Below are 12,839 nucleotides of genomic sequence, written 5' to 3'. Positions count from 1 at the left end.
CTGTACAATCAGCCACTGTTTGCGCAACCTAACGGCATTCACGCAAACTAACGTGACGAACATGACAGATGACAGTTCACGTTTCTTTATCATAATGGTTCGTTCCCTATTGGTAATGATTGATTTCGTTTTGCACACAGCACAGTCTGTGTGCATGACATTTCATTCAATCAACATATTTATCGAGTGAATGTAGCACATACTAAAAAAAGCACAGCCACAATGAGCGATTTAGATAAAAGTTTAGAAAATCTTTCGCTTGATGGTGAAGATATAGCAGTACGTCATAAAAAAGAGCGAAAAGAATTGCAGGCAAAAATACAAGCGCTGAAAAAGACCGCAGGAAAAGGCGATAAGAAAAAGAAAAAAGAGGTGCTCGAAGAAATCGCTCGATTGGAAAGCGATTTGGATAAAAGGCATGCCGATGAATTGGCTCAAGCTGAAAAAACTACCACAGTGAACAGTGACCATGAACAAGATGCCATCAATCAAAATGATGTCGAATCCATCGATGATGACGATAAAACTGTTCGTGTTTCGCGAGCTCAAAAACGTCGTGAGAAGAAGTTAAACGAAGAGAAAATTCGGCAAGCCGAAATTTTAGCACAGGAAGAAATAAATAAAACCGGTCCACGCGTTATTGAATTAAATACCATCAAAAATATCCTGGCCAAACGAAATCTACTGCTTCATCCCATTGCTAGCGATGGAAATTGTCTATATAATGCACTACGGAATCAATTACAAGTTACAGGGAGAAATGCTGATGACGTTCAAACGTTACGGAATAAAACTGCCGATTATATTCTACAAAATAAGGATTCATTGATATTTTACATGAGCCATCCCGATACGGGAGACTGTCTCACCGACGCTGAATTTGAAAGATACTGTTTGGATTTGAAAAATACCGCTGCTTGGGGTGGCCAAATTGAAATATCTGCATTGTCACAGATTTTACAAGTTCCAATTGAAGTGATTCAAGCCACCGGTCCGCCCACCATTCAAGGTGATGACAAATTCAAAGGTCCGAATTTAGTCATCACATTTCATCGAGCGATGTACAGTTTGGGTGAACATTACAATGGAACCAAACCGCTTAACAAAAACACCACCGATAACGACGATAACGATGAATAGACATGATTTTAAATCATCCGAAAAACGGTTGCCATTCACAAACACACATACACAATCTATATTCTCATCAGTAAACTCTCTTTTAACTCATTTACAATATGTGTACCACTTTAATGTAAAACACCATTTAAACGCAAATATATTTAATAAAATGTTATTGTAAATTTGGGATGTTTTATTATTTGAAATACTTTTTATTACATAAAATCGATATAAAATCAGCAATTTTTTATCAGATTTAAGATATGCCAAATGTTACCAATGCAAAACCAGGTAATTTGAACAACAACATAAAAATCAATCATTTATTTTTTTTGTTACAATTTGAATATATCAATTTTTATGCAGAAAAACGAATGTATAGTAAAAATTCTATTGTTATGTGTTGCTGTGAGCAAAAAGGCTATTTATGCGCTTCTTAAAATATCCAGAGTGCTGATGAGTGTTTAAGAGCAACATGTAGCTGGTGTGGGATCCAATCCCGAACTTTTTGTGATGCTCAAACGAGTGAATTCCTCGGCTGTGGTTGGATGGATTCCGACCGTATTCAAAAGAATTTTGATTGTCAAACCGGCCCTACAACAAACAAACAAAATAATTTTTAATCATTCTGACCAATTTTTTATCCGAAACGAAAATTCTCTATAGCAAAAAATATACATACTTGACAGCAGCGCCAAAACCTTGAATCACTTCACCGGCAACCGGTCCAACATAATGTAAACCTAATACTTTTTGATCGCCACTTTTAAATGCCACTGCCTTCAAATAACAATAGCGAACGCTTTTTTGTGGAATAAAGAATTCGGTTGGTTTGTAGTAAGCATGGTAAACTTCAACATTGTCTTCGCCAAACTTAGCGATGGCATCTTCTTCGCTCAATCCAACGCAACCGTATTCGAGTGGTGAGAATACAGTGGTGGCAACATCAGCATAGTCCATCTTTTGCGTTGCACCGGCAAACAAACGACGAGCAATCAAGCGACCAGCATGGATTGCAACCGCTGTCAAAATAAAACAAAATTAGTTTTTTTTTCAATTCTTCTTCTCTATCTCGATGGGATACATACGTGTCAATTCTGGTTTGCCCTGTAGAACATCACCAACAGCATAAATATTTTCAACATTTGTTTGTTCGATGTCATTGACGGCAAGTTTATGTGAGCCGGGATGTAATTTAACACCGGCTGCTTGCAATTGAAGATCATCTGTGCATGCTTTACGGCCAATGGCAAAGAGAACCGTGTCGAAAACGTCTGACCCTTGTTGACCTTCAGCACTTGTATAACGTACCAACAGGCGACCATCTTCGGTTTTCTCAACGGCACTTGGAACCGTCTTTTGCAAAAATTTAACACCTTTTTCAGCAGCTGCTGCAGCCACCATTTCAGCCATTTGTTGATCGAATCCACGCAAGAAAATTGAACGAACCATCACAGTTGTGTCATAACCGAAGGCATTCAAGAAACCAGCACACTCAAGTGCAATATAACTAACGAACGAAAAACGAGGATGGAGTGAAAATACAACTCAAGAAAAAATGATCGAAGTAAATCTATCTCACCTTGCTCCAACGACCAAAGTTTTTCCCGGTTCCGTTTTCAGGCTGAAAACATCATCACTGGTAATTCCGTACTCAAGAGCGCCTGGAATATCTGGATAGTTTGGCCGGCCACCGACAGCAATAACAACATATTTTGTGGTCAATACCTTCTCGGTTTTATTTTTCATGACGGCAACCACAGTGTTCTTGTCTTTGAAGTAACCCAAACCATTGATATACTCAACTTTTCTGTAATCATGTTTTCAAAAACCGGTTTATCATTAGTTGAATGTCATTATTTTTCTTGATTAAAAACTTACTTGTCACGTAAATCGACACGAGTAACCCAATTCACCGATTTAATGTGATTTTCAACATTTTGACGTAAAACGCTCCAGTCCAATTTCAAATTGTCCTTGTCAACGTTCCATCCATAGGCGGCTGCTTCGTGCACGGCTTCACCCAATAAAGCTGCTTGATGCATCAATTTCTTTGGAATGCAACCAACATTCACACAGGTTCCGCCCAAACCCCATTTTGTTCCCTGTGGTGATGGTTTAACAAAATCCAGCACAGCCACTTTTGCACCATGAGCTACCGCCTCTTTGGCACTGTAATTATGTTCCATAAGAGACTGTATAAAATGCAAAACTATAGCACAGCTAGCGCCACTACGGACAACTATGGAATTCTAGTCAGTTGTTTGTAACTGAGCAAAAGTGTTTTCACTAGTTGGCGGCAACTTAGTATAGATTACATTGAATTCCTTCGTGGCGCTAGCTGTGTGATACTTTGAGCATAATTTCGGTACGTACCAAGCCAAACCACCCGAACCACCACCAATGACGACCAAGTCATACTCGAAATTTTCCTCTGCAATTGAAAAAATAACAACAACATGAATGGAAATGAGCAAGTTTGTTTGAAAATTATAAAATATAAAGCCAGGGGAAATTAAATTGTATAAGCACGTGTACTGTTCACATACCGCTCATTTTATGAAATGCAAAATACTGTTTAAGCAATAAAATCGGTGTAAATGATAAAAGACAGCCAAGTAAAAATCGTTTTAACCAAACATTCATATCGCGCAATTGAGATGGTATGGGACGGCTTTAATTGGGATGACTAAGCTGAAGAATTTACGTAGCTATAAAATAAATACCATCACCATGAAATTGCATTAAATATATGAACAATTTGTATTAATATTCTTATCTCAAACTGATGAACAGTCTAATATTCATGCAAAGCGTATCAAATCACTGCACGAATACTCATTAAATACAATCACGATGTAAACCCGTTCCTGATAATGCCAATTAAACATTGTAAATGAATGTGTAGAAATTGGACATTTAATTCAAACACACACATACATTCATTATCAGACACAATTTATTTGCTTGTCATTTGAGTGGTATGATAACATACAATTTGGCGGTATATTGAATGAATTGTAGGTTAGTTTTTTTTTGTCTCTATACGTCAGATTGATATGGACTGATTGATTTGTTCGTTTCATTTAAATATGTGTATATCTCAAATTGCGCAAAATGTGATCATCCATGGTGTGCAAATTAGAAATTAACATTGTATCGATAAGTGCATTTCATGAATGGCGCATTTAGAAATCTTTTTTCCAATTGCCGATTGATTTATTTACAGTTTCAAATTGATTTGTATGTGGATTTAGTTGAACAAATAACCGATTTATTTGCAAGAAAAAAAAACAACGAAAAATCTATAGAATTTGGCACTGAATCAAAATGTGAAAGTCATGGTGTTGCTCAGATCGCATTATGTTGATTTTGGCTCACAGTCTCTCTTCTAGGCACTTTTCCATTCAAAACACACACACACACACATACACATTACAATACTTACGCAATCGCGACAAAAATCGCCGATGTAAATGATTTATATTTGTGGTAACAACTAAGCCAACGGGTGCAATTTGTCTTCGAAATAAATTGAAAAAAGCCATTTTCCCTGAGCCTTTTCCCTTTTGTTCCCCCACAAACACAAAGTGTTGGCCTTCTTATTATTTTATTGCCCGAATATGGCGCCGATGATGCCTTCAATTGTCTCTTTTTTCAATATATGTCAATTTATTATTTACTTTTGTTGTACTTTCTTTTGTGTCAATCGAATATGATAAATTTTCGGTAAATGATTTGCATGTCCAAAATCAAAGAGAATCTCGCATTCGGCGACAACACAATGTAAGAAAAAAGATCAAAGTGTCACATATAGTTGCTGAACAACAACACACACATGTACGTCAATCGAGCACACAAATAAAACTGAAAAGCGTGATAAACGTCATCGCAACGCTCATACACTCATAAAATATTCGATGGTATTCGAACAAGATTTTCTTTATCGTTTTTAGTGGCGAATGGATGGAAGTGCGGACATAGCTTGTTTGAACGTGTATTTCGACAAACAAATCATTTCGAATAAATAAGTGTACTCATTTGCATCTGGACTATCGACTAATTGAGATTTTTTCATCAAAATTTCGAAACAGAGAGAAAACATTATGAATTCAATTCTAATAACTGGCTGTAATCGCGGGCTGGGACTTGGTTTGGTTAAACAATTGCTTAATTCTAATAAACCAGCAAAACACATTTTTGCAACATGCCGCAATCCTGACAAAGCGCAGGTAACTTTGATTTTATTTGCAATTCGATTCGGAGTCGTTTTTTTCATGGTAAAATTACATCATAATCAAAGAGTGTCAAAGCACAAAAATGACTCCATCGATTCACATACAATGAAATCATAACTATTTGTGATTTTTATGAAGAATAAGAACGTAATTATGTATAACCTCATCGGAAGAGAGGAGAATATAAAAAAAACACCCAGTGAAGCACACACTTCAACAAGTCCATAGATATTTTTTTTAGATAAATATATCACTTACGATTAATTGGTGCCATCGTTGATTTTAACAGCAAATTGTTGTTTCACAAATTCTGATTTTAATTTTCTTTGTGAAAAAAATTCAATGAATAGTTAATTCAAGACTTTATGTGAGTCTAAGCGCCGATGTGAACTACTGTCGTTTGTTAAATGAACTGTATATAACTAACAAAATGAAATGCCTTCACATACATTCATACGGAATATCACTCGCGCACACATACACATACAGATACACAGCAAACAGTGTGTAGTCGATCAACGATTCGATTAAGTTCGAGAAGATATACAACAGACAAAATAAAAATGAACGTAGTAACAGTCACGAAATAGCGATGACGAAATAGTTGATTTAATGTTTGAGTTGTGCTTTTACGCTGTTTGTGTCTGAATCATTGATTCTCACAGTCAGCATTTATCGAAACGACTTATTATTCGATTGTTTTTTTTCCCGTATTTGAAACACACAGACACATCATAATGGTAATTCCATTTTTTGAATCACATACATTTCACACCATAATCAATGCCGGTGTGTGAACGGGCAGCACCAATGCCTGACGCTTGTGTGTATGTGTGTCAACATTTACATGATGATATTGAAATTGAACGCAGTATTAGATTTTTATCCGTTTTCTTTTTTATACTGAACGAATTGTAAATTTAATGATACTGTTTTAATTTATGATATTATTGGCTTTTATGACATAATGGAATTTTCATTTTTCAGGAGCTCAATGAGTTAAAAGCAAAACATAATAATCTGCATATTTTTCCGTTGGGTAATTGATCTTCATTTATAGATAGTATGACATGTTATAAAGCACTTTTTTTTATTTCGATATGTAGATGTTTCAAACTATGATAGTTTTGATAATTTGGTGCAGCAAATCGATGAAATTGTCAAGGATGACGGGCTTAATGTGCTGCTAAACAATGCTGGTGTCGCTCCAAGATCGACACGATTGAATTTCGCCAAAGATACTGATCTTCGGGAAACTTTTGAAATAAATGCCATCGCACCGGTTATGCTAACAAAGGTGCCTCCATTCTTTTGATTACCTTCAAATATATTGAAACAGCACTTTATTTCCCACTTTCCCAGGCATTTATTCCATTATTGAAGAAAGCATCTTCAGCGAATGAATCGCAACCGATGGGCGTACAGCGTGCAACAATCTTGAATATGAGTTCACTTATGGGTTCCATTGAAGATAATGGACAAGGCGCAGCGTATGCATATCGTATGTCAAAAGCTGCTCTGAATATGGCAACGAAATCGATGAGCATTGATTTTAAGAACGATGGCATTTTGTGCGTTACAATGCATCCCGGATGGGTTCGCACTGATATGGGTGGTACAAATGCACCTATGCAAATTGAAGACGCTTGTAAAAAAATGCTTCAAACAATTTTATCTTTGAATGAAACACACAATGGAACCTTCGTTCGATATGATGGTGCACTATTAAAATGGTGATTTAAATTACACAATTTGAAACCATTTTTTTGTGAACATTTTATCAAATAAAAAGTATTTAGAAGAAAAATTTGAATTTGAATCATTTTTACCATAGAAGAAAAACGTACTAGATTACATGAATTGGTCATGTCACATCACATCTGTCAGAAGCCGCTTTATTGTACAAAACAATCATGAGCCAATGAGAAAATTCAGTGAATCAGGGAATATGTATCGTAAAATATTAGTTTTAATTTGTTTGTTTGTTAATTTTCACGATCTCACCGCATCGCCCGACCGATACAATGAAGAATTATTTATAAAAGCCTTGCATTCCGGTCACGTTTATACATATTTTCAATTCACAACCGAATGGATAATTCAAAACAATGAAAGTTGTAAGTAATGATGACAAGATTTATTTTGAAAAACAATTTTGATCAATGAATAATCAATTTTGCGGTGTAGTTTATCACACACATTTGGTGGCCCGACCATTGGCCGAGATAATTTCAAAGTATGACTTGATGGAGTTGCATGTCAGCCTGACTAATGGATTGTGGCGATATGAAAGTTGGGGCTATCCAGTGGGTATGTTTTGAAAGAGTTTAGAGTTTTTTAAGGGAAAAATCCATTAAATGAAATATAATTTGCAGTTGATTCACCTGGTGGTGCTGAGGTGACCGTGTGGTTCAATGCTCAAAATCGAACCGATGAATACATTGACGAACAGTGGAAAGAACTATGCGGTATTTTATCGGGGCTGCTGTGTGCATCGTTCAGTTTTATCGATAAATCGAACACAGTTGAACCGGAGTACACATTTCGACCGACATTTTCACCGGGTACCGGCAAAGCAAGCCTAAATAATGTCGACACCAATAAATATCGTATTCGTTATGCAACATTGCCGCGTGAAATTGTGTGTACAGAGAATTTGACACCGTGGAAAAAACTTTTGCCCGGATCCAGTCGATATGGTGGAACCAGATCACTTTTAAACTCAGGTTTTATTCACACCACCAATTACCATTCGCTCGGTTTGCATGTACGTCGTTTGGCACGCACGCCGGTAAAATCACAACCGAAAACATCATCGAACCAAGCAATGGAATTGCTTGAAATCAAACAAACGGTAAACTGTGTGTTCGATACTAAAATCACGTCAAACTCTCAAGATTGGTCGCTTCGCAAACTCTTCGGCCAAGGCATGGATGGTGCACATGATTTAGCGGAAAGTACTAAAATTTATGTGGATATTACTGATGCAAATTACATATTATCACCAGAACCGACAAAAACAATTACAACCCAACGAGGTGGAACGACAACCACGTTGGCAGTTTATGATGTTAAAGAACAATTTAAGAACCAACTATTCTCTATTGCTGGCATTTATCCAAGCAATGACAACACGAATGCTGCACCAATTGTTAGTTTATCCGCTCCACCGCCATTGTATGCCAAACGGTTTCTTTTGGGAGTCGGACAAGAACGCGGCAAAATACTGACGAAAATCACAAACACACATTGGGCCGCATTGAATGTTGTGCTACAAGAAAATCTTCCCTGGTTTGTTCCCGTTTATTTGCATACATTGACAATCACAGTGAACGGGGTGAATAAGAAAATTAAACCAAATGCCATAAAATATAAGCCGGGACGATTGAGAGAACGACCGTCACAATTGGAAATTGCTTTTAAGATTCCGAATAGATGTACCGTCGATGTTGCCATTGATTTCGATTATGTGTTCTTGAAATGGCTTGAATATCCACCAGGTAAGATTGAATCATTCGATACAAATTTTTGGGAATTTTTTTTCAACTTTTTTCTTTTTATTTCATTTTTTTGGCAGACGCAAATCATGGACACTACATCGGTTCGGCAATTTTGGTCACCCAGTTGCCAGTCGCTCGTAATTACACTGCCATTCCAATCGATGGCCATTTGTTTGCAGATAGTTTTAATGCCAGCCGACCAAATGGTTATTTGATTAATATTCGCACCGAATCACTGCTGATTACATTGCCCACGCCAGATTTCTCAATGCCCTATAACGTCATCTGCTTGGCATGCACGGTAGTTGCATTAGCGTTTGGACCAATTCATAATTTCTCCACGAAAAAACTTACGTTCAGCAAAAAATCCAAAGACGGCACCGAAAGTGCAGCACCAAAGTCATTACTGGCTAAAATTAAGGCAATATTCAAAAAATAATTTGATTTTTATGGAATTTTATTTTTTGTTTTGTGTTCGATCAAATAAGGATGATTCTGATTCATCAAAAAGTACATTTTTTTACGTTAATAAAGAAAAGTATTAAAAAACATTAATTTAAAAAAAAAAGTACGTGCTATGAGTTGTTAATGTAATTTTACAATTCAAAGGCATCTTCATAATTGTCTTTGAATTCGGAAATTTTCTCCAGTGTCTCTTCGTATTCATCTTGCTCGAGTCCAGACTCTTTAAACCGATGAATTCTTGCGATTTTAATACGTTTGGCTTCCCTATGTAAACTTTCGATAGTGTCTGCTAAATCATTGGAAGTTTGTGCGGTGGCCAAAACCGGTATCGATCCAACTTTGTTGTTTGCGCTTTCCTCTTCGCTCATCTCAAATTCAGTTCGGAATCCCTGCGAATTCAATCGACTGTCAAACATTTCCATCGGGAATGGTTTCTTTGTGCTCATTGCATTTTTCTGTGCTGAAACATGTGACAAACTATTATAATTACTGCATTGAAAGTACAATTGGAACATTTCAGCGACGCTATCGCATCGGTATGCTGCCATCTTTTGTTGGCGTTCAACTTCTTTTTGTGATTTTGTATTTTTGACTCGATTTTCTGGAATTCCTCGTACACAAACGCTCTGTACAATACGATCTGTACCGACCTCTGAATTGGGCGACAGTTGTGTGAATAATTTCCCATCAAATTGATCAAGACAATCGATCAGATCATGTTCGGCGGACATATTAAAAGGCATAGCCAAACCGGCAGCTGTTAATTTTCGTCCATAATTCGTTAAATCATTACAAAAACTCGCCAAATGGCAACCATCAATCGCCTCACTCATGCGATACCGCAGGCTAATTGTATCGAGGTAAGTGGCTAAAATCGCCGATGTTTCGTACAAATTGGATGAATCATATTTGACATGTGGAAATACTCGGGGACGTGATAAATTGCGCCAGCATCGGCTCATGGTCGAAAGAGGTAGAATCATGGAACTGAAATCAATGAGATTTCCATATGTTAGCGCTGAGTTAATAACTCGAGTCGAATCACATAGAGCATCGTTTGCGTCTGGTCCGCTGAAAATTTGCTTCGGTGAAAATATTGGTATGGTTAAACTGGTTTTGCCATATTCATCTTGAACATGCTCCAGCACTTTCAATGCAAGTCCAGAAAATGCATCGTTCGCATCGAACAACATTTGAAAACCTTGACAGTTATTACATTCTTCAATGTACTGACGAATATTATCGCCAAAATTATCATCAAAATAATTTTCCGTCCATACTTGTGCGCCGCGTGTGTAACAGTCAAATGAAATTTCATTGGATTTATTCAGGGCGGGTAACAGGTTTATACTCCGCGGATGATATCGAGTGTACATATAGTCGGCCCATGATGATGTTTTGTTCCGAAAATCATAGTGTTTCTCTTCGACAGATTGCGCCGCTTGATCCAAATCTTGCTGATATTCCGGCTTTTCGATTGGTTGCTCTTTTAACAATTCCAAACGATTTGGCTCCCATAATGTATCGCTTTCCGTAAATGTTGGCGCGTCAGATTCAAATTTTTTCACTAAATAAGCTTGATCACTGTACAGCCCACCATCGGTGGGCATATGGGATAAGGCACCACGATTATCGATTAAAAGCAAACGCGGTGTGTATGTTACAGATCCCTGAATTAGAAATGTAATGTTTTATTAATTGAAATGTTGGAAATATGGTGAAGAAATTAAATACCTGTTGATTGACACCTTCTCGAAACAATATGTCATTGCTCACTTCGGACGGTGCACCATTTGGATCGTAACAAAATGCCGACTCCTATTGAAAAAAATTCCGGTTGAAAAAAGTCATATTTCGTTCAAATTTGCATGTATTTTTGATCTATCGTGTGTTTTTCTATAGTAAACTTCCATTTTCATTTCATTTCAAAGGGGTTCTTTTATATTTGCTCGAAATTCATGAAAATCAATTGAATCATTCACTTACTTGAATATTCCACCAATGTGTTCCCACATAATTTGAATAGTTGCCAATTTGAAATGTGATGACTTCTCGTGTAAATGCCATTTTTCCAAATTAAAAATTCACATTTGTCACTTTAAATTTCAAAAAAACCGAATTAAATTGGTGAAATGCGCACTTCTTTCTATCGTATGCGGTGCACGTGAATTTATTCCATTATGTGTGGGCTGTAAACAAAGTAAAACATGACGTTTATCTTGTTGCCAACTTCACGTATGTTTCGGAATTTGAACGATTTGTGAGTTTTGACATTTAAGTCCTTCACCAACATAGATAACATAACATCACTACATCATTAGTGCTCATTAAACATCACATTCAATCCAAATTGTTTTTTAGCATGTAAGTGACCGAAATTTTTGTGTTTTCTTTGAATCTTGTTAAATTTTTATATATCACTAATATTCATGGAGATTTAATGAAATTAATAAGATTTGGTTTGAAAAAATGAAAAAATCTCATGTAAATCTCTACCTTATGGAATATTTATAAATGTTTTTCTTTGTTATTTTCAGTATGGACGATGCACATTTCAACGATATATTCAGTGACCTGGATGAAACAGACGAAACGGAAACAAAGTTCAATAAAGCATGTGATTATTTGCAGCATTTGGTGAATCAATTAGATGCAAGTCAGCTGCTTGAATTTTACGGCCTATATAAACAAGCCACAGTCGGACCATGTAATACATCAAAACCGGGCATTTTCAATATGAACGCCCGTTCCAAATGGAATGCATGGAATGATTTGGCCACAATGTCCAAGGAAACAGCGATGAAATCGTATATTTCCAAATTGAATGAAATCGAACCAGATTGGAATCAACATGATCCATCAAAGACGAAAAAATCGAAAAAACCAGCATGGGTTTCGGTGTCACAGCCAATGGCCGAATGCGACGATGACCAACACATTGGTGAAAAAACGATAATTGATCATGCCAAAGAGGGAAACATCGACGAGATTTTAGCTCATTTCAGTTCGTCAATGACGATAAATAAACAAAGTAAAGCAAAACATCTTCCAATCAACGAGTATGACAAAGACGGTTTGGCAGCCATTCATTGGGCTGCCGATCGGGGTCACCATCAAATTTTGGAAATTCTTCTGAAAAACGGAGCCAATGTTAATTTGATCGACAAAGATTCGGGACAAACAGCATTGCATTATTCAATCAGTTGCGGCCATTTAGAATGTATAAAAATTCTATTGAAACATGGAGCCCAGAAAAATATCACCGACTCGGATGATCAAACACCCATCGACTTGGCCAACGAATCAGAAGATCCGTATATTATCGAACTTTTAAAAACTTAAATTACAAATCGCACAACATCTGAGATGTACACAATGAAATATGTACAAAAAAAAATAAAATATACGATTACTCATTTACAAATAGAAATTGCATTGCGTTTTAATTCACATTCCACAAACACACATTTAAAAAAATTGAACGTTATGAAATTGAACGTTTTTGTTCCATGTT

General features: G+C 36.5%; 6 protein-coding genes across 7 annotated transcripts; 4 read left to right on the top strand and 2 right to left on the bottom strand.

The window, feature by feature from the left end:
• The first annotated feature begins 116 nt into the window (after positions 1 to 116).
• LOC116344510 (deubiquitinase OTUD6B) lies at positions 117 to 1,304 on the top strand. The gene has a single exon (XM_031773094.1). The coding sequence runs from the start codon at positions 223 to 225 to the stop codon at positions 1,138 to 1,140; it is 918 nt and encodes a 305-aa protein (XP_031628954.1). The 5' UTR covers positions 117 to 222; the 3' UTR covers positions 1,141 to 1,304.
• A 113-nt stretch (positions 1,305 to 1,417) lies between these two features.
• Positions 1,418 to 5,797, bottom strand: LOC116344508 (thioredoxin reductase 1, mitochondrial). Of its 2 annotated transcripts, none has more exons than XM_031773093.1 (7): positions 5,619 to 5,797; positions 3,499 to 3,556; positions 3,004 to 3,294; positions 2,705 to 2,932; positions 2,211 to 2,632; positions 1,805 to 2,144; positions 1,418 to 1,716 (listed from the first exon to the last, which is right to left on the bottom strand). In XM_031773093.1, exons 1-7 carry the CDS (start codon positions 5,632 to 5,634, stop codon positions 1,587 to 1,589), a joined length of 1,485 nt encoding a protein of 494 aa, XP_031628953.1. In that variant the 5' UTR covers positions 5,635 to 5,797; the 3' UTR covers positions 1,418 to 1,586. The 2 variants fall into 2 exon arrangements, with proteins under 2 accessions (XP_031628953.1, XP_031628952.1); XM_031773092.1 differs by lacking the exon at positions 5,619 to 5,797 and adding an exon at positions 4,571 to 4,965.
• On the top strand, positions 5,043 to 7,197 carry LOC116344511 (C-factor). Its single transcript, XM_031773095.1, has 4 exons — positions 5,043 to 5,354; positions 6,348 to 6,399; positions 6,467 to 6,657; positions 6,723 to 7,197. Exons 1-4 carry the CDS (start codon positions 5,229 to 5,231, stop codon positions 7,095 to 7,097), a joined length of 744 nt encoding a protein of 247 aa, XP_031628955.1. The 5' UTR covers positions 5,043 to 5,228; the 3' UTR covers positions 7,098 to 7,197.
• Positions 7,198 to 7,211: 14 nt separating this feature from the next.
• On the top strand, positions 7,212 to 9,431 carry LOC116344506 (GPI transamidase component PIG-T). The gene is made up of 4 exons (XM_031773090.1): positions 7,212 to 7,477; positions 7,548 to 7,670; positions 7,736 to 8,860; positions 8,938 to 9,431. The coding sequence occupies exons 1-4, from the start codon at positions 7,216 to 7,218 to the stop codon at positions 9,297 to 9,299; spliced, it is 1,872 nt and encodes a 623-aa protein (XP_031628950.1). The 5' UTR covers positions 7,212 to 7,215; the 3' UTR covers positions 9,300 to 9,431.
• On the bottom strand, positions 9,422 to 11,499 carry LOC116344507 (protein misato). Its single transcript, XM_031773091.1, has 3 exons — positions 11,312 to 11,499; positions 11,060 to 11,143; positions 9,422 to 10,995 (listed from the first exon to the last, which is right to left on the bottom strand). The coding sequence occupies exons 1-3, from the start codon at positions 11,390 to 11,392 to the stop codon at positions 9,457 to 9,459; spliced, it is 1,704 nt and encodes a 567-aa protein (XP_031628951.1). The 5' UTR covers positions 11,393 to 11,499; the 3' UTR covers positions 9,422 to 9,456.
• Positions 11,500 to 11,589: 90 nt separating this feature from the next.
• Positions 11,590 to 12,755, top strand: LOC116344011 (acyl-CoA-binding domain-containing protein 6). The gene is made up of 2 exons (XM_031772372.1): positions 11,590 to 11,689; positions 11,863 to 12,755. Exon 2 carries the CDS (start codon positions 11,864 to 11,866, stop codon positions 12,665 to 12,667), a length of 804 nt encoding a protein of 267 aa, XP_031628232.1. The 5' UTR covers positions 11,590 to 11,689; position 11,863; the 3' UTR covers positions 12,668 to 12,755.
• The last annotated feature ends 84 nt before the right edge of the window (positions 12,756 to 12,839 follow it).

Source organism: Contarinia nasturtii, unplaced genomic scaffold (genome assembly GCF_009176525.2).
Source record: "Contarinia nasturtii isolate CC-2019 unplaced genomic scaffold, AAFC_CNas_1.1 Cnas_scaffold_1037, whole genome shotgun sequence".
Classification (NCBI taxonomy): domain Eukaryota; kingdom Metazoa; phylum Arthropoda; class Insecta; order Diptera; family Cecidomyiidae; genus Contarinia; species Contarinia nasturtii.
This window is presented reverse-complemented; position numbering and strand designations above follow the sequence as displayed.

What these genes read in the sequence shown, in the direction of transcription:
- LOC116344011 (XM_031772372.1), top strand. Translation starts at nt 11,864, where the DNA reads ATGGACGATGCACATTTCAACGATATATTCAGTGACCTGGATGAAACA.
- LOC116344506 (XM_031773090.1), top strand. Translation starts at nt 7,216, where the DNA reads ATGAATTGGTCATGTCACATCACATCTGTCAGAAGCCGCTTTATTGTA. An exon ending in AATTCAAAACAATGAAAGTT is followed by an intron (nt 7,478 to 7,547) that starts GTAAGTAATGAT and finishes TTTGCGGTGTAG; the next exon opens with TTTATCACACACATTTGGTG. An exon ending in AAGTTGGGGCTATCCAGTGG is followed by an intron (nt 7,671 to 7,735) that starts GTATGTTTTGAA and finishes TATAATTTGCAG; the next exon opens with TTGATTCACCTGGTGGTGCT.
- LOC116344511 (XM_031773095.1), top strand. Translation starts at nt 5,229, where the DNA reads ATGAATTCAATTCTAATAACTGGCTGTAATCGCGGGCTGGGACTTGGT. An exon ending in TCTGCATATTTTTCCGTTGG is followed by an intron (nt 6,400 to 6,466) that starts GTAATTGATCTT and finishes TTCGATATGTAG; the next exon opens with ATGTTTCAAACTATGATAGT. An exon ending in CACCGGTTATGCTAACAAAG is followed by an intron (nt 6,658 to 6,722) that starts GTGCCTCCATTC and finishes CCACTTTCCCAG; the next exon opens with GCATTTATTCCATTATTGAA.
- LOC116344508 (XM_031773092.1), bottom strand. Translation starts at nt 4,670, where the DNA reads ATGGCTTTTTTCAATTTATTTCGAAGACAAATTGCACCCGTTGGCTTA. An exon ending in GCGATTTTTGTCGCGATTGC is followed by an intron (nt 3,557 to 4,570) that starts GTAAGTATTGTA and finishes TTTCAATTGCAG; the next exon opens with AGGAAAATTTCGAGTATGAC. An exon ending in CGTGTCGATTTACGTGACAA is followed by an intron (nt 2,933 to 3,003) that starts GTAAGTTTTTAA and finishes ACATGATTACAG; the next exon opens with AAAAGTTGAGTATATCAATG.
- LOC116344507 (XM_031773091.1), bottom strand. Translation starts at nt 11,392, where the DNA reads ATGGCATTTACACGAGAAGTCATCACATTTCAAATTGGCAACTATTCA. An exon ending in CACATTGGTGGAATATTCAA is followed by an intron (nt 11,144 to 11,311) that starts GTAAGTGAATGA and finishes TTTTTTCAATAG; the next exon opens with GAGTCGGCATTTTGTTACGA. An exon ending in GAGAAGGTGTCAATCAACAG is followed by an intron (nt 10,996 to 11,059) that starts GTATTTAATTTC and finishes TTTCTAATTCAG; the next exon opens with GGATCTGTAACATACACACC.
- LOC116344510 (XM_031773094.1), top strand. Translation starts at nt 223, where the DNA reads ATGAGCGATTTAGATAAAAGTTTAGAAAATCTTTCGCTTGATGGTGAA.